This window comes from Pelobates fuscus, chromosome 1 (assembly GCF_036172605.1).
Source record: "Pelobates fuscus isolate aPelFus1 chromosome 1, aPelFus1.pri, whole genome shotgun sequence".
Classification (NCBI taxonomy): domain Eukaryota; kingdom Metazoa; phylum Chordata; class Amphibia; order Anura; family Pelobatidae; genus Pelobates; species Pelobates fuscus.
Window position 1 is genome coordinate 291,113,504 of NC_086317.1, and position 23,719 is coordinate 291,137,222.

The window sequence follows — 23,719 nt, forward strand, 5'->3', positions numbered from 1 at the left end:
TTGGCACACATTCGTTCTTTCGTTTGTTTTGTGATTATGTAATTGTTTTCATCCAAACTCCAAGTCAGATGTTGCTTACTTCATACCTAAAAAAGTGCTGTAAGCCTATCCTTTATCCAAAGACAGTAAGAACATTTTCATGTGATAGTTTCTTAGCATGCATTTAATTAATCTATACAATATATAAACCAACTCAAACATTTATATATATAAATAAACAATAGGCAGATCACGCTTTCAAACCTCAAACTGCATACCAGATGCTATCATATTTGTGTTATTCATAAAATGTTTTGTTTGACTGGCAACGTTCAGTATGGTGGTCTTAATCTAATTTTAGCACCAGGAGATACATGTCCTGGGCCTCCAAAGGTAAGTGGAAATTATGCTCCCAGACAGCAGTTAACTCTTGCACTTGCTGCCATCAATAACTACATTATTGATGGCACTTGCAAACTGCAAGGGCATGTATGTTCTGAAACTACCATATGATTTAAGGAAACCTAACCCTATCCCTAATCAATATATGAAACAGTGAAGCATGTTTTAACGAAAAATAATACCATGTTTGGAGTCACAACATATGCATAAACTATTTGACCTTCAATCTTGTGGTTTATTGTGATGTCTACAGAACCACTCAAATGCGCTATTTTCCCATAATACATGGTTCATTTATATATTGTGTGTGTACATGCATTTGTGCAATATTATAATACACTATGTAAATTCAATGTAATATTTCCTACCATTATTTTTTACACTCTTTAACTGTAATTGTATTTCTCCTTAAAATCAAACTATATGAGTTATTCCTTTAGGAAAACAAATTACATTTGTTTTGTTTTTTTACTTGAATATTTACTTGTTAACTTCCATTTTCAAGATAACAGTTTAAAAAGTAATAAACATGTTTGATGCAAATACTCTAAAATGTTTTATTTTGTATATAAAAAAAATCTAAATTACTCTATTAAAATTTGAGTATCAAACATTAACAGCGATCATTATAAGATAGATATTTAAATCAAATAATCCATTCTGTACAACTAATTATCTAATTACTCTTCTCTTAGTTTAAAAATAGATGCGTTCATATTTGCTAAATTCTAAAATCTCTAGTCAGAGTATTTAGCTGATATCAGAGTGATAAGCATTTCTCCTTTTAGTGGAAGTTGTTCTTCTCAAGGTATCTAGACTTTTGGAGTCTTCTGTGCATAAGATAGGCAATTCCACCCATTAGGGTGCAAAGTAATGCTAAAAAGCCAACAGCAATCCCCAGGCCAATAGCGGACCTCACAACTCCTTGTGAATCCATATTAGAAGCACCTGAAAAATAAATGTCAACATTTTAGATATGTGCAAAAGAAAGTGCATGCATGATTACTATTATCTTTCACTTATTAACACTTAATAAATATATAGGGGTGTTGTGGCGGAACAGACCTCGCCACATGTTCTTTGAGGGGGCTGCTTGCCCGCTTCCTACCTTCTGACTATGGCCCTGGGATATATGACGTTTGAAAACACTATTTGTGCCCTGTGACAAAACTGGAGATTGTGCACAAATATGACTATTGTCCATATTTTTTATGATTCCCTTCGTTTGTTGAACTGTTCCCCATGTGTTTCATCTGTTGGTTTGGCTGGATAGACTACCAGACAAACGGTGAAGTTACAATGGATGAAGCACATGGTGAGTACAATGGATGGCGGCCATTTTAACTCACAGACACTGTTTTGACTTTTCTACACAGTGCCAACTCGCCGGTATTTGGTGCACAAAGACATCGTTCAGTAGTTTTAAACTACAGAACAGGGGACACATTTAACAGTAATTATTTTTAATATTGCCTGTATATGTTCTGTGGAATCTGCATTAAACCGTATCTTCCAAACTACTGAACGGATCTGGGTGAATTTTGGATATGTGGTTCACCCAGATCCCCCGGTTCCGATGATATATATATATATTTTTATGAGGTTATTGCATGTTTTGGGGTCCCTGTGATATGTTTTATAATACTGTGTGGCGAAACCAACCTCGCCACTGGGCCCTGGAGAAGCCTGTTTGCTAGCCTCCTACCTACTGACTATGGCCCCTGGGTTATTTGGGGCATATTGTACTGTATATTGCTGCTACTGGCCCTTTTAACAGCATCTATGGACATATTGGGACTTTTGGGACTACTGTCCCTTTAAGATTGTGAAGCATAACCATTCATCCGAATTACTTGAATTTTGGATATGTTGTCCCCCTGAATAAGGGCTATCCAGCGATGCTGGATTTAAAGGTGTACCCCCGGGTTTTGGGGTACATCCAGAACTTGGCTGAAAAAGTGTACCGGATAATTGAGTTTAATGTTATCTGAGGGGAGGGGATGTGTGGGCTGAACCATGTATGTGATTGGTTATTTTATGCCTCCCCCTGGGTGTGGCCTGTATGTGGATTAGTGTAATAAAAGCCAGGCTGGATGAGCCAGTCCAGAGTTCCTGTTTAACCCTCAAAGTGAAGTGTCGTCTCATTATTGGGGGAGGATTTATTGTATGCTGTTCCAGTTGACTGCTAGGAGTACAAGCCTATTCGTATGGTTCCTATTCAATGGTCTACAGCATTCATATGCTTGGGAGAATTTAAAAGGTTTCTCGGATTCGGTGATTGTGGTGTCTGCCAGAGTGCTTGGAGTCCTCAGGAAGCGCTAGGAGCATCCATTAACGGAGGTACCAAGTCGGGGTGCCAGGTGATCCGTTACATTGGTGGCAGCGGTGGGATGGCGTCCTAGTGCGAGGTAAAGCAGCTCGGAGACACAGTGCGTTTGGATTTACAATTGAGGGCAACGCTAGCAGTCGTGCAGCGCCCCTGGGAGCAGACAAGTATGGAAGGTTCTGGCTCTGGAGATGATTGGCTGGCCGAGGTGAGGCAGCGAGTGGCTGAGTATGGGGATGATATACCCATGGAGACACGCCGGGTGATCTGGAACCAGGTCATGGCCGAGCGAAACACAAGGCTGGACCGAGAATTCCGGTTGGCAAAAGAGAGGAAGTATGCTCAGCAGCAGGAGCGTTACAGCAGCCGGGTAGAGGCTGCATCCGAGGAGGTTAGCCGTCTTTCCCTGAGGCGGCGGGAGGAACCCGAAGTGGGGGTCCTCATAGACTGGTCCTGTGAGGAACCACAACAGGCAGGTAGAGATGGGACCAAGGTCACTCCACCGGGATGCTGGGCAGCCGGCCCAGATCCCCAGCAGCAACCAGAGTTGCCAGGTGGGGAAGCAGGTGGCCCTTACTCACAAATGTTGAGGGGCCTCACGGATTGGTCCTGGGAAGACCCACCAATGGCAGGTGGAGATGGGACTGCGGTCTCTCTACCGGCCCTACAGGGATGCTGGGCAGTCGGCCCAGATCCCCAGCGGCAGTGTGCGTTACAGGGAGCTGAAGGTGCCGTTCTGGCTCCCCAGCGGCAGTCTACGGTGCAGGGAGAGGAGCCTGTTATCCCCTCTCCCCAGCGGTTGAAGGTGTGTAAGGGAGAGGAGTTTGTTATTCCCTCTCCCCAGCGGCAGCACAGCTCACCAAGGGGAGACAGTAAGCCCCTCACCAGCGCAGATGGGACCGTGGTCTCTGCGCCCTGCCTACAGGGAGTACAGAGGGTCAGCCCTGCTCCCCAGCGGCTGAAAGTGTGTAAGGGAGAGGAGTTTGTTACCCCCTCTCCCCAGCAGCAGCTTAGCACACCAAGGGGAGACAGTAAGCCCCACACCAGCGCAGATGGGACCGTGGTCTCTGCGCCCAAGCTACAGGGAGCTGAAGGGGCCGTCCTCCCCCCCCAGCGGCAGTGTGATTTGTTGGGAATTGGGAGCCCAGTCTCCATTCCCCAGCGGCAGGCTGAGTTACAGGGGGCAGAGGTAGTTGGTCCTACCCCCCAGCAGCAGAGTGATATGCCGGGAAGGCAGTGTGAAGTGCAGGGAGAGGAGAGCAGCGTCCTCCCTCCCCAGCGGAAGGCTGAGTTACAGGGGGCAGAGGTAGTTGGTCCTACCCCCCAGCAGCAGCGTGATTTTTTGGGAATAGAGAGCCCAGTCTCTATTCCCCAGCAGCAGGACACTGAATTGGGAGGAGAGACAGTCGGTCTCCCTCCACAAAGACTGAAAGTAGGCATGGGAGAGGAGATTGTTACCTCCTCTCCCCAGCAGCAGATCATCAATGGGCAGAGTGTTCTAATGGGAGAGGAGATTGTTACCACCTCTCCCCAGCGGCAGATCATCAATGGGCAGAGTGTTCTAATGGGAGAGGAGCTGGTTACCACCTCTCCCCAGCGGCAGCTTAATGTACCAGGGGGAGACTGTAAGCCCCACACCTGTGCAGATGGGACCGTGGTCTCTGCACTTCCAGCACAGGGGGTAGGGACGGTCGGTCCTGCCCCCCCACAACAGGGCTGTTTAGCCAAAGGGGAGACAGTCGGTCTCCAGCAACCAGGCTCCAACCAGACTACTCCTGTAGTAGTGCTGGCACCAGGGCAGAGTACCGCTGGTCTCTGCCCACTCAGTAACCCACCAAAACAGCCTACCAGTCCCCCACACAGCCGGGGTGAGGCACCTGGACCTGGACAAGTTTTTCCATTACTCAGGTGTAGTAACCATTTATTGTGGGTGGGCTGTACTGCTGTTTCTGTTTTGTGGGTGGGCTGCTGGACTAACAAGGGCACTGACCGGCAAGAGGTCAGGTACCCTGTTAGTCTGTTTGGAAAAGGGGAGAAATGTGGCGAAACCAACCTCGCCACTGGGCCCTGGAGAAGCCTGTTTGCTAGCCTCCTACTGACTATGGCCCCTGGGTTATTTGGGGCATATTGTACTGTATATTGCTGCTACTGGCCCTTTTAACAGCATCTATGGACATATTGGGACTTTTGGGACTACTGTCCCTTTAAGATTGTGAAGCATAACCATTCATCCGAATTACTTGAATTTTGGATATGTTGTCCCCCTGAATAAGGGCTATCCAGCGATGCTGGATTTAAAGGTGTACCCCCGGGTTTTGGGGTACATCCAGAACTTGGCTGAAAAAGTGTACCGGATAATTGAGTTTAATGTTATCTGAGGGGAGGGGATGTGTGGGCTGAACCATGTATGTGATTGGTTATTTTATGCCTCCCCCTGGGTGTGGCCTGTATGTGGATTAGTGTAATAAAAGCCAGGCTGGATGAGCCAGTCCAGAGTTCCTGTTTAACCCTCAAAGTGAAGTGTCGTCTCATTATTGGGGGAGGATTTATTGTATGCTGTTCCAGTTTGACTGCTAGGAGTGCAAACCTATTCGTATGGTTCCTATTCAACTGTCTACAGCATTCAGAGGCTTGTGAGGCTTCAAATGCTTCTCAGATTCGGTGATTATGGTGTCTGCCAGAGTGCTTGGAGTCCTCAGGAAGCACTAGGAGCATCCATTAACGGAGGTACCCAGTCGGGGTGCCAGGCGATCCGTTACATACTGTATTTTCCTGCCTGTGATAATTAAGTTAGTCTATTGTGTTGAGATAATTGTATCACAGGCAGAGGGGAGGATTTCTGATGTAATGAATGGGAGTGTTAGCTGTGTTGTAATGTGCTAATTGGTTGTTCTTCAAAACCCTGTGGGCAGTACTATGTTTGTAGAATGTGAATAAAAGAGGCTGTATGTGCCAGTACAGTCAGTTCTACTTCACCCTCAATTTGGAGTGCCGTCTCTTATTGGGGGAATCTGCTCCAAGGGATTGCTATGCTAGTCACTACTAAGTTCTTGTAAGAGCTTGTTCCTGTCTTGCTCTCTGAAGGAGTCTACGGTGGTTATGGTGTCGGCTGGAGTGCTTAGAGCCCTCAGGAAGCGCTAGGAGCATCCTTCAACGGAGGTACCCAGTCGGGGTGCTAGGTGATCCGTTACAGGTGTATATAAAAAAATACCCCTCTGTCTCATTTGAGATATGCCAGAAGCTCAAGGAAGCAAGCTGAAGGGTCAGTGTAGGACCCGCTTAGGGAGGTCTGCCTTGACATTGGCAGGCGGGCATTCCCTCCAATGGCCATTGGAGTAACTAAATGACCTCCATGTGTTTAAATATACATAGGGATTAAGGAGAGAGTGCAGGTAACTTGTTTTTCTTTGATTTTTACTGTATATATTGGGGCTTATGTGTATTGTAGTCGTTGCTGCCGCCCAGGAATGATGGGAGTGAGTGCAGGACTTATCTTTAAGTATTTGTATTCGCTTCTTGAAACAACCACACTGTCATTTTTCAGAGCATCTTGTATTTCTCCTGAGGTTACCTGTGGGTTTTTCTTTCTATCCTGAACAATTCTTGTACCAGTTGTGGCTGAAATCTTTCTTGGTCTACCTAACCCTAGCTTGGTATCAAGAGATTGCTGAATGTTCCACTTCTTTATAAGTGATTGAACAGTACTAACAGGCATTTTCAATGCTTTTGGATTTCTTTTCATATCCTTTTCCATCTTTATAAAGTTCCATTACCTTGTTCCGCAGGTCTTTTGACCATTCTTTTCTTCTCTCCATAGTTTAGTATCTAGCCTGCTCAGTGCATCTATGTGAGAGCTAACAAACTCATTGACTATTTATATACAGACACTAATTGCAATTTAAAAAAACAGGTGTGGGAAACTAACCTTTAATTGCCATTTTAACCTACGTGTGTTAACTGTGTGTCTGTAACAAAGCCAAACATTCAAACGTATGTAAACTTTTGATCAGGGCCATTTAGGTGATTTCTGTTATCATTATGATTTAAAAAAGAGCCAAACAAATAAGTGATAATACATGGCTTCATATGGTCACTATCCTTGAATAAAATATATATTTTTTTTTGCATGATCAGTTATATTATCAAAATCAATGCCAAAATGTCACAATTTCTGCCAGGGTGTGCAAACTGTATATAACTAACATACCTTAGGGTAGAATATGGAAAATCTGATTTTGTTTGTCATCTGCAAATGCATGGGTGACTGTCAAAGCAGACTACAAGATCATTATTAAAAAAGTGGTCCCAGGACAGTATGCTAAGTATCCCTTACACTGGCTGAGAAGTGTAAGCTGACACACTCAATCATTGAATTGCATAGACAGACAGGATTGGTATTGAGAAAATGGAATAATATTATAATAACTTTCACTTTGTAGAGATAGCCAGACTGATGATGCCTAGAGGACTAAGTAAGTGTTAACAATTTGAAAATGTTTTTACTCTTAATAGTGTGACAGATCCAGGGTACTTTTGAAACCACAATCACTGCAACTGACTGGTGTGTCTATGGTGCTTAGTATGCCTCATAAATTCCTCTTACAGTTTTATCAGCCAATTTCATGATTCTGTAAAGTTTTTGCTGTATTATAAAATGTCAGCTTTTTAAAATATTTTTTTCCTTGAAATATGTAACACAAGAAAAAAATAAATTAAAAATGAATTATAATGAAATTATAAAATATCAGCTATGCATTAATACATTTTAAATAGGCCAATATTTACTTTCTTAATTATTATGTAGGCATCAGAATCAGAACATGTGATCAGGATTTTAAAGTGCACTACTGGAGCTCAAATGGTTAAAAATAAAAGTGTAGTAAAAATTAAAAAGGATACCTAGGACCTTTCACTAATTAGAAAGCAGCATATCATACAGACACTATTGTACCTTATAAGTAATATATAAGGGGATTAAAATGAAAAATTACTTGAATAAAAGTACAAAATATGCTGTTTATATATCTATCAATTCATATATTACTTTTCCTAAACTGACACTGATGTAATAAATGTGAAGAAAATAAATACTCACCACTGCTTGAGCTTCCTGTTGTACCTGTAACAGAAATAGAGAAACTCTTTTAGCCGACATTGTAAAGGTGAGATTTGTTTTTGTTCATTAAAGCATTATTGAACCAAGCCTTTGATATACAACCTGAAAAGTTTCACCTCTGTGCACTAAAGGTGAATTTGTACAGACTTTGCAACCAATGAAAGAACTTTCTATCACTGAGTTACCTTCAGGCCAGCAGTAAAAAATTACATAAAAAAAAAAAATTAGCTTTGATTCCCAAGATACTTGCTAAAACTAAAGGCTTAGTTAATCCGAAGTTATGAGGCAGGGACAGATTTTGATTTTACTGCACAGATCAAAGATGGTGATATTTTGTGCTAGCAAATAAAAGAAAAATTAACTATTTGCAGTAATTTGAATTATGCAACTGTGTTACTTGTTAAAGACTTAAACAAAATGTTTGCCAAAAGCACACAATTTGAAAACGCTTAATGTATTTTTTTTAAATATACCACAAACTCACTATTAGATGTCAATCTCCATAGATCTCCATATTTTATGGACATACAGTTAAAGAAAATGGGTCTGGATGTTTCTCCAACAGAGAGCTTAAAGGGACACTATAAGCACCCAGACCCCTTCAGCTCTGTGACAAAATGCCTTTTGTCACTGGATTGTTAGGTGACAAGCTGCCCTTTGCCCGTGGCTGCTGGAGGAGCCTGCTTGCCAACCTCCTTCCTCATGACTATGACCCTGGGGTGTATTGCCATTTAAAAATACTATTTGGGGCTTATTGGCATCTAAAGACTGTTTCTGTCCATTTGAATCCATGGGAAGGTGTGTCTCTTCCCCTCCCCCGTTCTGTCTATTGTTCTCCAGCAGGGTATTATCCCAGGCACACTTCCAAACCAGTTGGAACTGACTGCCTTTGTGCCTCCTTGGTCTCTCAACAGCCCTTGCTATGCTTTACCCCGTGGCAAATTTACTCTGTTCATGGTATCTGAGCGCTGTTCACCTATATTGGGCGTTTAGATCCGAGCTATCTGGGGATAGGTTAAATGTGGGGGTTCTGTGTAATATAATAAGAACTATGTATTTTTATGTACTTTTACGTATTTTTGCTGTTAGTGTAAAATGTAGATATTTTCTGTACCTGGAGATAATTGAGTTTACTGCAGTGCCTTAAGCCAATTATCTCCAGGATGGAGAGGAGGGATTTCATTGTGTATGTGGGAGTGTTATAATGTTAATTAGTGTTCCCATTGGTTTGTGTCCCTTTTGTCACAGTTTACCACCAAGTCCAGGGGGTGTGCCTCTGGCCTGAAAACTTGTATATAAGGAGTAATAAACACTCATTGGAGTCAGATCATCTTGTACCTTCATGAAGTTTCAGCTCATGTTTGGGGGATTGGAGAACTACACTCTGGGGATTGCTATAATCACTATGCTCCCCAGAGTGTAATCACTAAGCTCTGCTAAGAGCTTGTTCCTGTTCCTGCTCTCTGGAATTCGGAGAGGACGACCTACTGGAAGCTGGACTCTGGTCTTGGGTCCAGAGTGGTTGGAGACGGCGAGACCCCAACCAAGCTGCGGCTGTTCGTTTGAGTCTACAGTGGTTATGGTGTCTGGCAGAGTGCTTGGAGTCCTCGGGAAGCACTAGGAGCATCCATCAACAGAAGGTACCCGGTCGGGGTACCAGCGGTTCCGTTACAGTGGTGGCAGCTGTGGGATGGCACCCTAGTGCGAGAAGAAGCAGCGCACTAGGTAACGTTTGTAACTACAATTTGAGGGCAACACTAGTATTTGTACAGCGCCCCTGTTCACAACAAACATGACCTATCGCTTTGAGGGCGCCGCTTACAGGGAGGAGGCAATGAGGCGTTTAACCAGGTATGGCCCGGATCCTTCGGGAAAAACAATCCTGGCAACCATGCGCAAGTTGGAAATTGGAGAATCGAGCGGCATGGGAATTTGAGCTCCGATTGCGGAGATTGGGGCTGTGGGCAATCGGTCTCTCACCCAGCGGCAGCCAGCATCCCAGGGAGAGGAGATTGTCGGTACCTCGTCCCTGCAGCAGCCATCATCACTGGGAGACGAGACAGTCGGTCTGACTCCCCAGCGGCAGTGTGTTGACAAGGGAGAAGAGACAACCGGTCTCTCTCCCAAGCGGCAGCCAACATTCCAGGGAGAGGAGACTGTTGGTCCCTCGTCCCTACAGCAACCATCATCACGGGGAGTGGAAATGGTTGCTCCCACCACCCAGCACCAGGCAGCGTTACTGGGAGTCGAGATAATTGGTCTGACTCCCCAGCGGCAGTGTGTTGTACCGGGAGAAGAGACAACCAGTCTCTCTCCCCAGCGGCAGCGTACCCTACCAAGGGGAGACCCTACTCCCCCAGAGGGTGCAGATGGAACCATAGTCTCTGCACCCGACCTAGAGGGATGCTGGATGGTCTATCCAGATCCCCAACTACCCTCACAAGAATACCGGGCGGAGGAGGTAAGCAATGTCTCCCCTCCTCAACCAAGTTGCGTCCAGGCTACCCCAGCTGAAGCGCTGGCATCGGGGCAGAGTAAAGTTGGCCTCTGCCCCCCATGTCCCCACAGAGTGTTGCCCAGTAGCACCAGAGGAACCACCAGGTGCAGTAAATGTGTGTTGTGGGTGGGTGGGCTACTCATGTATTTATTCACTGTGGGTGGGGTTTATCAACTAACTCGGGCACTGACCGACAGGTCAGGTACCTGGTTAGTCTCCCCCCCAAAGGGGAGATGTCTGCCCATTTGAATTCATGGGAAGGTTTGTCTCTTCCCCTCCCCTGTTTCCTGTCTATTGTTTTCCAGCAGGGCGTTGTCCCAGGCACACTGCCAAACCAGTTGGAACTGACTGCTTTTGTCCCTCCTTGGTCTCTCAACAGCCCTTGCTATGCTTAACCCCATGACAAATTTACTCTGTTCATGGGATCTGAGTGCTGTTCACCTATATTGAGCACTCAGATCCGAGCTATCTGGGGATAGGTGAAATGTGGGGGTTCTGTGTAATATAATAAGAACTATGTATTTTTATGTACTTTTACGTATTTTTGCTGTTAGTGTAAAATGTAGATATTTTCTGTACCTGGAGATAATTGAGTTTACTGCAGTGCCTTAAGCCAATTATCTCCAGGATGGAGAGGAGGGATTTCATTGTGTATGTGGGAGTGTTTTTACCACCAGGTCCAGGGGGTGTGCCTCTGGCCTGAAAACTTGTATATAAGGAGTAATAAATGCTCATTGGAGTCAGATTATCTTGTACCTTCATAAAGTTTCAGCCCATGTTTGGGGGATTGGAGAACTACACTCTGGGGATTGTTATAATCACTATACTCCCCAGGGTATAATCACTAAGCTCTGCTAAGAGCTTGTTCCTGTTCCTGCTCTCTGGAATTCGGAGAGGTCGCCCTACTGGAAGCTGGACCCTGGTCTTGGGTCCAGAGTGGGTGGAGACGGCGAGGCCCCAACCAAGCTGTGGCGGTTCGTGGGAGTCTACAGTGTTTATGATGTCTGGCAAAGTGCTTGGAGTCCTCAGGAAGCACTAGGACCATCCATCAACGGAAGGTACCCGGTTGAGATGCCAGCGGTTCCGTTACAAGCTCATTAAAGTGGTCTTGGTGCTCTGTCCCTGTCCCCTTAATCCTGCAATGTAAATTATTGCAGTTTCTCGGAAACTGAAATAATTACATTGAAGGGTTAGGACTACCTCTAGTGTCTTACATTAGGACAGTCATGAGAGGCACTTCCTGGTGGTTAAGCGACTTTTGGTAGCCTGATGCTGGATGTGCTCACTTTCAGACATAAGGATCCAGTGTAGGTAAAAAACCCCATAGGAAAGCATTCATTATGCCTACCCCACGCATGCTTGAACTCCCTCACTGTGTTAGCCTCTACCACTTCAGTTGGAAGGCTGTTCCATGCATCCACTACCCTCTCTCTAAAGTAATACTTCCTGATATTATTTTTAAACCATTTCCCCTCTAATTTAAGTCTATGCCCTCTTGTTGTGGTAGTTTTTCTTCTTTTAAATATAGTCTCTCTTTTACTGTGTATATTCCCTTTATGTATTTAAATGTCTTTATCATATCCCCCCTGTCTCGTCTTTCCTCCAAGCTATACATGTTAAGATCCCTTAACCTTTCCTTGTAAGTTTTATCCTGCAATCCATGAACCAGTTTAGTAGCCCTTCTCTGAACTCTCTCTTAAGTATCAATATGCTTTGAAGATATGGTCTCCAGTACTGCAACAGCTCTGATCATTTTTCTTGTTCACCTAAATTATTTGCAATTTGACTTATCCCTCCAGGAACATCAAAAAAAAAAAAAAAAACATCCTAAATGTTAGGATTATTTTATGCTGCTGTTGAAGCTGAATCTGAGTGTTTAAGATTATGCTTCCTGCTGAAACTGAAACTCAGAAACTCTGCTATGCTGTGAGTGGCTAGATGTATGTCAATTCAAATTGAAATGCATAACTCATGCTAATTAAATGGTATATTTTCACAGACAGAAAATTAATATATGAAGAGCTTTTGTAACGATATGTAAGAGGGTATCCATGAAATATTTTTATAAAGTCTTGTATTTGAAAACCATCAAGGAAAATATATTTTCATATATATAATCAGAGATCCGGCAGGGGAACGTAATATTTTGCTGATCTGCTCTATTGGATAGGTTTTGTTTGTTCAAAGTGCGTTTTTTTAACTTGAATCAGGTCCGTCTAAAACAGGAAAACTATTTAGCGCATGGTAAGTATTTTGCCATGAAAAGAAGATTATTCTTAATTTTAATGTAAGTGCACTTGCTATAATACATTCACCTTTTTTGTCATTTATTGACCATTTCAATTATAAGAGATTACATTTTCCATAGGTTACTAAAAGACATGTTGATAAGCTACACATAGAAAGCCAGAATATTGCCAAAAAAAGAACACTATAGGCAGCTTAACAACTTCCTCTTATTTAAGTTGTTATGGTGCCTGCAGTCTGCTCCCCTCTCCTACCCTCCAAAACCATTATTTCATGGATTAGAAGGGTGCGAAGCTCGGCCTCAAGCCATGCATCCTAACCTTCTGGGTATGAGAGCAAGGAATCTTTCTGGCCGGCTCTCATACTGTAACATACCGTGACGACACGCATGCATGCTCAGAGCAATTAATGTATTAACATAAACAAAAAAAAAATACTCTGATGCAATGACTTAGCACTGAATGCCAACACTAACAAGTTGCATTGTTCTGTTACAGATATTGGCCTCAATTTGATATTTTTGGATACGCTTTTCAAATTATTTATTATTCGAACGTTTTCAAATTCATAAAGAAATCTTGGAAAACCATGTATCATGACATGCTCTGTCATGTTTTCAATCCTTAAACCCCTTAACGACCGAGGACGGTTCAGGACCGACATCAGCATTTTAGCATTGCCGACTGCTGACGGTCCTGTACCGTCCTAACGGTGTAATGTACTTACCCAATCACCGTCGTTCCCCCAGTGGTGATCGGCGGTGCTCCCAGTGTGGGGAGGCTGCCTGCAGCCCAGGCAGTCTCCCCACGGCGGATTAGGACTCCTGGGGCCATGTGATTGCTTCACAGAGTGCTCACATGGTCACAATAGGAGTCCATGTGTCTGCCTGCAGGGGGACTGCCTGTGCTGACAGGCAGTCTCCCTGTTAATGTAAAATAAAAAAAAAATAATAAATGTTAATGTTAATAAAAAAAATAATAGATGAAAATGTATCCATACTTACCGTAATTTTCCTTTCCTGGTCATAGGCCATGGCAGCACAACAATGGGTTAGCTCCTCCCTATCCCTAATTAGACAGGAACAGAATTAAAAATAGAGGTATAAATACCCCCTCCCACCACCACTCCCTCAGTCTTGTTAACAGCAATATCCCAGGGCGGGATCTTTGTGCTGCCATGGCCTATGACCAGGAAAGGAAAATTACGGTAAGTATGGATACATTTTCATCTTTCCTGGCCATATCCATGGCAGCACAACAATGGGTTATACCCAAGCAATAGCCAAGGGAGGGAATAAAGAAAAACTCAGACTCAGTGTTTTTAGAGATGCTAGTGTATTAGAAAACCACACGTGAAATTGTAGACAAATCAACTAAGATTAGCTGACTGCGGACAGAACAGATTTGCCAAAGAGCTCTAACTGGCTGGCTTATACGTCAATCTGGTAATGTTTTATAAATGTGTTTGGAGAGGACCATGTAGCTGCTTTGCAGATGAGTTCTGGTGATAAATTAGCCGCTGCTGCCCAAGATGAGGAAAGAGGCCTCGTAGAGTGAGCTTCGAGTCCTTCAGGAATTCGATACCTTGTAAGCCTGAATGATTGCGGCTACTATCCATCTACTAATGACTATTTTAGATGCTTGAAGCCCTCTTCCGGGACCGCTGGGTATGATGAACAGTCTTTGAGAATTACACCAAGCAGATGATAGACAGATAGACAGACAGACATCTTACCAGATCTAACGGAGAAAGATTGGGTTCTGCATAATTTTCAGGAACCTCCGAATGAAGAGCTGGGAGTACTATCTCCTCGTTGATGTGAAAAGCTGATACTACTTTAGGACGCAATTCAGGAACAGTCCTCAAAATAACTCTGTCCTTATGGAATATTGTAAAAGGCTCTTTGGCCAATAAGGCATGGAGCTCAGACACCCATCTGTCTGAAGCTAAGGCCACCAATAGTACCGTCTTTATGGTGAGAAAGTCAGGAGAGATGGATTCTAGAGGTTCAAAAGGAGGACCACTCAGAGCTTTTAATACCAGGGGTAGATCCCATGGTGGAGCAAAGGGCTTGATAGGAGGCTTTATCTTTAATACTGCTGCCATAAATCTGATCACATCCGTGTTTAAGGCCCATCTTTGATCTGTAAGGGCTGAAAGAGCTGAAATATGTACTTCCAGGGTATTGTAACTTAACCCCTTGTCGAGACCTAATTGCAGGAATTCCAGGATATCTTTAGTAGTGATTGTCTGAATGTTTATTTGATTAGACGTAGCCCAGGAGGAAAAGACATCCCAGATTCTGTAGTAAGTGGTAGACATAGAGCGTTGAGTCTCAATTACTGCATGAGAAAAACCTTTACCTTTTAACCCTTCCCTTTTAATTTCCATGCCATCAGCTTGACGGAGGCAGGGTCTGGGTGGAGAACAGGACCTTGATATAGAAGCGAAGGAATCTTTGGAAGCTGCCAAGGGTCTGCATTGCAAAGGCTCAGTAGAAGGGTAAACCATGGTCTGCGAGGCCAAAAGGGAGCTATGAGAATGATGGATACCGTCTCTTGTCTCAACCGTCTCAGAAGTGGAAAGATGAGTGGTGTAGGAGGGAATGCGTAACCTAGGTGGAATTGCCAATCGCTTGACAGAGCATCTCTTCCTATGGCCAGAGGATCGATGTTCTTTGAGAAGAAGTTTCTCACTTTCCTGTTCTTGTTTGTTGCCATTAGGTCTATTTGTGGCATTCCCCATATTCATGTAATTTTCTCGAATATTTTGTTTGACAGACTCCATTCTCCTGGGTCTAATTCCACTCTGATCAGGAAATCTGCTATGGAATTCTGGATTCCAGGAAGATGTACTGCTGATATGCCTGCTAGATGTTTCTGCGAGAAAAGGCCATCAGAGGCTTCATAATTGACATCATTTTCTGACTCCTTGTTCCTCCTTGATGATTTATGTAGGCGACTACTGTGGTGTTGTCTGTTCTGATTTTGACCCACTTGAAGCGTATAAGGGGGAGAACATTTTTTAAAGCTCTTAGTACTGCCATCAGTTCTAATAGGTTGGAGGGAGTCTCTGTTGCTGGAAAAGGCCATTTCCCTTGAACGAATTGATCTTGCAGGTGAGCTCCCCATCCCCATTGGCTTGCATCCGTGGTTACAACAGTCCATGTGATGTTCCCCAAGGGGAATCCTCTGAACAGGGATTTCTTTTGTAACCACCACATCAGTGATTGATGGACCTGAGGAGGAATCTTGATAGGCTGTCGTGGATTTCAGGAATAGGACAGGAACAAAAAGACTGAGGGAGTGGTGGTGGGAGGGGGTATTTATACCTCTATTTTTAATTATGTTCCTGTCTAATTAGGGATAGGGAGGAGCTAACCCGTTGTTGTGCTGCCATGGATATGGCCAGTAAAATTATATATGGGTGCATATATATGATATATAGACATATATTATATTTATATAATATATGTCTATATATCATATATATAATGTCATACTAAGTGTATTTTTTTATTAATATGTACATATATTAATATAACAATGCACTTATAATTAAATTACACATATATATAATATATATAATAACTATATATATTGTATATATATATATATATTATAAAATACAAATAATAAGTAATTTAAAATAAATAAAAAAAATTAAAAATAATAATAAAAATTCCAAAAAATTATATATCTATATGAAATTTTATTCTAACTGTATTTTGATATTAATATATATATATATATATATATATATATATATATATTAATATCAAAATACACTTAGAATTAAATTGTATATATCTATGTATATATAAATAAATAAATAAAAATAATCCAAAATATACATATGTCCATATACAAAATTACATAAATAATTATATAAATATACACGTAGACTTCAAATATATAAATATGCATATATATTTAAATTCTACATGTGTATTTATTTAATATTTTTACATAATTAAGTAATTTTATTGATTGCAATTTGAGGTAGCTGCCTGCCAACCCAGGCCGAAAGTCCAGAGAATTTAATTTGCTAGCACTGTATTTTACCCTGTAACTTTCTATGACACCCTAAAACCTGTACAGGGGGGTACTGTTTTACTCAGGAGACTTCGCTGAACACAAATATTAGTGATTCAAAACAGTAAAACATATTACAGCGATGATAATGTCAGTGAAAGTGACTTTTTTGCATTTTTTCACACACAAACAGCACTTTTACTGATGATATAATTGTTGTGATACATTTTCCTGTTTTGAAACACTAATATTTGTGTTCAGCAAAGTCTCCCAAGTATAGCAGTACCCCCCATATACAGGTTTTATAGCGTTTTTGAAAGTTACAAGGTCAGATATATGGGTTAACTATTTTTACATTGAAAATGGACAGGTTGGTTACGTTGCCTTTGAGAGCATATGGTAGCCCAGGAATGAGAATTACCCCCATGATGGCATACTATTTGCAAAAGAAGACAACCAAAGGTATTGCAAATGGGGTATGTCCAGTCTTTTTTAGTAGCCACTTAGTCACAAACACTGACCAAAATTAGCATTCAATTTTGTTTTTTACTTTTTTCACACACAAACTCTAAATTTGACCACTGTTTGCGACTAAGTGGCTACTAAAAAAGACTGGACATACCCCATATTGAATACCCTGGGTTGTCTACTTTAAAAGAAATATGTACATGTGGGGTGTTATTCAGAGATTTATGACAGATAATAGTGTTACAATGTCACTATTGATAAATTTAAAAAATGTATGTTTTGAAACCGCAATATCCTACTTGTACTTATAGCCCTATAACTTGCAAAAAAAAAGCATGTAAACACATGGTATTTTTCAACTCAGGACAACATTGTGAATCTATTTAGCAGTTTTTTTTCATTTGCTTTTGTAGATGAGTAAAAGATTTTTCAAGTAAAAGTAAAAAAACATGTATTTTTTTCAGTTTTTCATCATATTTTTTTATTTTTTTTTAAATTAAATTACATGAGATTATATAAATAATGGTATGTAAAGAAAGCCCCCTTTGTCCTGAAAAAAACAATATATAATTTGTATAGGAACAGTAAATGAGAGAGCGGAAAATTACAGCTAAACACAAACACCACAAAAGTGTAAAAAGAGGCCTGTTCGCAAATGTACAACATCGCAAAAACAGTCTGGTCCTTAAAGCTATACATACCACCATCAGCAGTTGTTATGATCCCAGTCGATGAAATTGTTGCCGGTTCTGAAACTGATGTAGAGGTTGAAGCTGCTCTAATCGCTCTTCTTTTTCGTTGACAAGTCTATAAATAGATTTTACAGGTAATTAGTATTACTATAGCACTCTACATATCTGTAAATATATATATAGACATATACACACACACATAGTATGCACCAAAGTGAGCATTGTTTGGAATTCAAAGTGTATTTAAAATTTAAGGTCAAAATAGCTTGAATTGTAAAGTTCTTGAGGTCAGTTATACTTCCAGTTTGTTATTTTGATCTAAAATGTGAATCACTTTGGTTGCATCTCCAAAAATTCTCACTTTAATGAATATTTGTGGTAGTTTTCTGCCAGCCTTTTATGAGTACTCAAACATTATATACTAGATGGAATAATTTTCATTTGGGCTTACATTCATTTACCTGCACTGATTTGGAAGAATGTAAGATAGCCATTCACTGGTGAGACCTCACTTGGAGTATTGTACGCAGTACTGGAGACTGTATCTCCAGAAGGCTATTGATGCATTGGAGAGAGTAAACTGGTTCATGGATTGCAGGATAAAACTTACATGTCAAACTCAAAGGCTAGCAAGGGCCAAATAAACAAGGTTTAAGTTTCAGTGGGCCGCAAAAAAACAAAAATGTAAATTTTCATTGAAACGTAGGTTTATTTTGAAAAGTACAGTATTAAAAAAACAACAGTGACCCCCTCTACTAAACACCAGTCCCCCCTCGTCTACTAAATCCCAGTCCCCCTCTCGTCTATTAAGTCTTAATCCCCCCTTGTCTACTAAATCACAGTCCACCATCTACTAAACCATCTACTAAACCCCTGTTCTCACTCACACTCACTGATAAACACTCACTGACAGATATACACATACACTGACATAAACACACAATCACTCCAACACACACATGCACTCACAGACACACACATTCACTGACAGACACACACTAACTGACAAACAGGCTCCCTCACAGACACACACAATCACTCAAACACACAGGCTCCCTCACAGACACACAGACACACACACACACACACACAGACTCACTGACAGACACACACACTGACAGAGAAACACACACAGACAGATATACACACACAGCCATATATACACAAACACACACACACAGCCATACACACAGACACACAGACAGCCATACACACAGACAGCCATACACACACACACACACACACACACACACAGACAGCCATACACAGAAACAGCAATAAATCCAATCCATGGATGTTCCACCTCAAGACTTGCAGGACTTAAATAATCCACTCGTAATGTCTTAGGACCATATATCAGAGGACACATTCAGAGGTCTTGTGGAGTCAATGCCTTGGTGGATCAGAGCTGTTTTGGCAATACAAGAAGGGCCTACACAATGTTAGGCAAGTGGTTTTAATTTTGTGGCTAATCTGTGTATATAATATAGATTACACAGGATTGCATTATCTGTGAAAAATAAGATTACAGATGAATTAAACAAATTTGCACAAGTCAGGTGCTTTGTCACGGCTAAAAGAAATCTGCATATAAAAGGAAAACAAGCAGTTGATATGCTATTATAGAAAATAACTTTTGCATAGACCAAATATGTTTACTTTTATTATTTTTGTTATTTTTCATACTTACTTGTTTAAAGCTAGAGCAGGCAGAGGTTTCACAAAGTCGAGTAATGCAATGCAAGTAAAAAGTTGACACAGGCTGATTATATTGCTCTAGGAATCGGAAGGCTAAAAACGAAAACCGTGCATATTGACTGTCTCCATTTAGTGTTATATTAGTATATGGATCCCTTGAACATCTACAGGAAAAAGTACATAGATTGTTTAGTCAACCTAAAATCTCTTTCATTAGCCACCGCATTGATTTCAGTGGTGTAAAGTTCATTGCAACCAAGGAGTCACGAGTTATGTTTCAGTGTAGTGTTTGTTTTTCTTCTAAACTGCATCCAGGTCCTTCAGGATGCTTTGATTATAATATAAAATGTATCATTGCATGTGATATCTATGGTTATTAAAAAAATGAACGATAATACATCCCAGAATATACTTTATAGTACAAACTACGGGCTCTTTTTCCAATCCCATTAGTAAATATTAGTTACAAGTTGTAGCTATTAAAAGCCAAAAGCTTGTAGGAGTGACAAATTATAACTTTGTTGCTAAATATTTGTAAACTTTCATTAAAACAGCTATCATTACAATTAACAACCTGCACATTAGCAACTTGATGGCAAGTAGCAACAGACAAGTAGTGGCAGGCCAGTAACAAATTGTAACAGGGTTGGAAGAAAATCTTTTAGTTTATAGGTTGCATTGGTATTTAGCCATGGTTGACACTTTAGTTTAATCAAATAAGGAAGGGTTAGGGCACTCTAAAAGAGTTGTGCTGCCCATCTGGGCATCCCCTATGTGAGAATGTGCAGACTAGCTTGCTCTGTTGTGATTTAAAGTTGAGGAGTCAGGCACAAGCAGCAGCAATTATAAAGCTGATCTACCACCTGTCCCTTATCCAGGCACATGCAAGGAAATCTATGGGCAGTAAGCATTTTAAACAGGAGGGAAGTGCAAGGGTGCAGCATCCATTTGCTGATGTCCCATGACTTGTGTTTGAGGGACATTTGGGAGTAGAAGGGACCATAGATGCCTGGCAGCAGAACCTGCTGAAACAGAGAGAAGATAGGGGGTACCACACTGATCAAATGAGCTGCTACTAATGCCTTCAGCCCCCACCTGAGTGTATATTAAAAGATGGTGGAGCTGTTCGCTCTTTGTTTGTGTATGTATGTATTGGGTAGTGTGTGTGTGTTTTAGGCAGTGCATTTATATAGACTGGTCTCATTTTTTTGTAAAGATTTCAGCTTGTTGTCTACTTTCACTGTTGCTCCAATCTCTTTCTTAACATGTGTCTCACTTAAAAAACAATAAGCAGCCAGATATGTGGAGGGTCTATTCACTAAAAAGTGATTTGATTCATCTTTAAAAACCTAAAACATGTGTCAAAATAGCAAAGTTTGAGAAAGTCTTCAAATCAGATGAGATGGAGACTTTTTCCCACTTTTGTTTTTGCCCAAAGTGCTCACTTTTTTTTTTAAACAAACAGTCATATTTGGAAAAAGAAAAGCACACAGAACACTGAGAAAAGGGCAAGATACATAAAAAAAAAGTGGGAGACAATTTTTCTACCAATTTGCCTTCCATTTTTCATCTTAAAAAAGCAAACGAGGAGTGCAATGTACTAGTATTCTATTCTATGAACACTACTATTGTAAAGTGTTGTAGTCTATCCTGAAATAAAGGTGTTTAAAAAACAAAACAACTAGACAAGCAAGCTAAAGTGCTTTAGGTGTCAAGAGTGTCCCTTTAAAGGCATTATAGTTAATCTCTAGTATAGCAAGAGATACTGGGGCTCTTCTGGTCCTATATTTAAATATGATAGAGAAAGATAAATTTGGCATTAAGCTAGCTAGTCTTTCACTATCTAGCTACACTTCACTGTTTCAATGCTAAAGGGATCTCAGTTATAATTAGTTGAACAGCCACTGGCTGTTTATTTTCTTATTCCCCACCCATACAGGGCTGCTATGAGAACTCTTGGGACCTCTTACAAAACAACTGGCTGAGTTATCTTGCAGATATGCACTCACTAATGCATACTACCAAACACAGAAATACACACAAACACACACACACACACACACACACACACACACACACACACACACACACACACACAGATATGATTTTCTAATGATTACAAACACACACAGAACAAACTGCCTGATAAAAGTACACAGACAAGGACCCTCACTTCCAGACAAACAGACACACATTCCCCAACACATAATTTAATTTAAAGTTGTTTCTAGCCCCTCCTATCTGTCTACCTTTTTCTATAGTGGCTTCTAAGAGATTCAGAGTAATTGCTAAAAGAATATATTGTGTGAAGATACTACTGTCAGATCATTAAGAAACAACATCAGGTAACACCTATTATATTGTTATTGCCCCCATTCAGGGATTGGAAAACAAATATATAACAAATTTGTTGACAAATTCTTAAAAACACGAGAATAAGTATAGGATAAAGGAAGATGTGGTTCTGCTCACAGGTATATGAGGGACATTTACTCTAATTCTAAAATTTGCACGTGGAGAAACAAGAAACAACAACATTTTTAAGGCATTGGTTGATATGTATTAGAATTACCTAGACATAAGTGACAGTAGAGAACAGCAGTATGTGTATTTGCTATATCAATACTGTACGTTTCCCTAGAATGCCTGGGTTCTTTCTTTCTGTCAGGGTCTTTAGAGGCCAGGTTGGGCTAAACTTCTAGCCATATGTTGTCATTGTGTTGATGATTTAGTAAAGATATATACCCCTACCTGTTGAGTGGGTGGATATATTTTATAAAACAAAACAGCTGTTGCTTTGTATGCTATTAAAATGTTGTTTTATCACTTTATGTACCTTTTTGTGCAAGTAAAGGGGATGCAGGGAACTGGGGACACCTTTGAAATCTATGCCTGAACTGCATAAGAGTGGGTCATCAGGGTATAGTAATTGGTGGGTCATATTGTCAAGCTGTGACATTTTAATTTGATTTTAAAATTGGCACACTACTAATGTAAAGGTATTTTAATTGAACATATAATTTGCTTGCTGATGTGGAATAGGTCCACGGGAGAGGTCTGATGGTCACCCTTCCCAGTGTTTTTTTCTCTCTCTAACAACTTTGTCCTAGCAGCATGCTGGTCCAGGACAGTTTGTGTTGTTATTTAACGTGGATATTAACAGGTCTTTCTCCGTCCATCATCCTACCTCCCCTCTTCCTGACTCATCCTTCTCTCCCAAGACCCATGGATTGTGTGAGTGATGACATAATCTGTGGTAACTCACATCCTACTTTACCATAATGGATAGGTAGAACAGAAAAACAGCTTGTACAACAAGCTTCAGTTATCTTGCCTACAGCTTTTGCAACCCTCCCCGCCCCCTCTTGCCCATACTTTCTGTGATTGTCCATTCACAGACTTCCCAATGCAGCTCAATGAGAAATATTAAAAAGGCAAGTGCTCTGGCAAGGGCCAGTGCTCTATCAAAATTCCATACCCCTGTCACTTCCGGTGACACGCTCGCAGCTGAAGTGAGGATGAATCAGCTGATGTCCTGTGCTCATGCACAGCACATGCATGTGTAATATTGGGGTATGGTTTTCTAAAGCTGTGAGCGCACATGCGCCTAAATCAGCTGCGCAGGACGCATGAGCAATATAGGGTAGTACATTCTGATGCTGCTATTGCACTTTTGAAAAGTGTAGATTTTGTCAGTAGTATATGGTGGTAGTCCACTAAATAGCATGTGGGAAACCTGTTGGTCATTGTAAGCTAATTATTAGAATTGGACACTATCAGTGCTATAAATGCATGATGGCATTACAATATACAATACGTCTGTTGTAACTTGTTGAACTTACCCAATAAAAAGATCATAGTAGGTAGAATTAGTTGGATATGGAGATGTGGAGGCATAGCACCGATCCAGATATACATTAAATCTGTTGAAAAATATTTAAATATTATAGTTTAATCTTATATTGTCTTTACTGTTATATTATTTACATTATGCAGTACTAATCAAAATCCTACATAATATGTAACATATATTTGAAATGTTCCAGACTAACACTTTTTGTTATATCAGACCTACCACGGAGCTGAATGGATGTGCAATAGTTCAGCTCCACTGTGCTCGATCGACAATCCACTCTAATCGGAAACTACATTCCACTATGGAGAACCCCAAGAAGCAAAATACCTCTCACAATACCTCAGGAAGGACCCCCTCCACAAAATCAGGCTCACTAACCATATATTTCCATTACTTAATGAACC

The 23,719-nt window shown here is 41.0% G+C and overlaps 1 protein-coding gene across 1 annotated transcript in view; it reads right to left on the reverse strand.

Moving 5' to 3' along the window:
* Positions 1-955: 955 nt before the first annotated feature.
* Positions 956-23,719, reverse strand: part of LOC134593970 (zona pellucida-like domain-containing protein 1) — a 68,556-nt gene continuing 45,792 nt past the window's right edge. The window contains exons 7-11 of the mRNA XM_063444611.1: positions 23,302-23,382; positions 19,452-19,623; positions 17,771-17,876; positions 7,803-7,826; positions 956-1,329 (exon numbers count right to left, since the gene is read on the reverse strand). Coding sequence (XP_063300681.1) covers positions 1,166-1,329; positions 7,803-7,826; positions 17,771-17,876; positions 19,452-19,623; positions 23,302-23,382 — 547 coding nt within the window. The 3' untranslated portion in view covers positions 956-1,165. The remainder of the gene's footprint in view (positions 1,330-7,802; positions 7,827-17,770; positions 17,877-19,451; positions 19,624-23,301; positions 23,383-23,719) is intronic.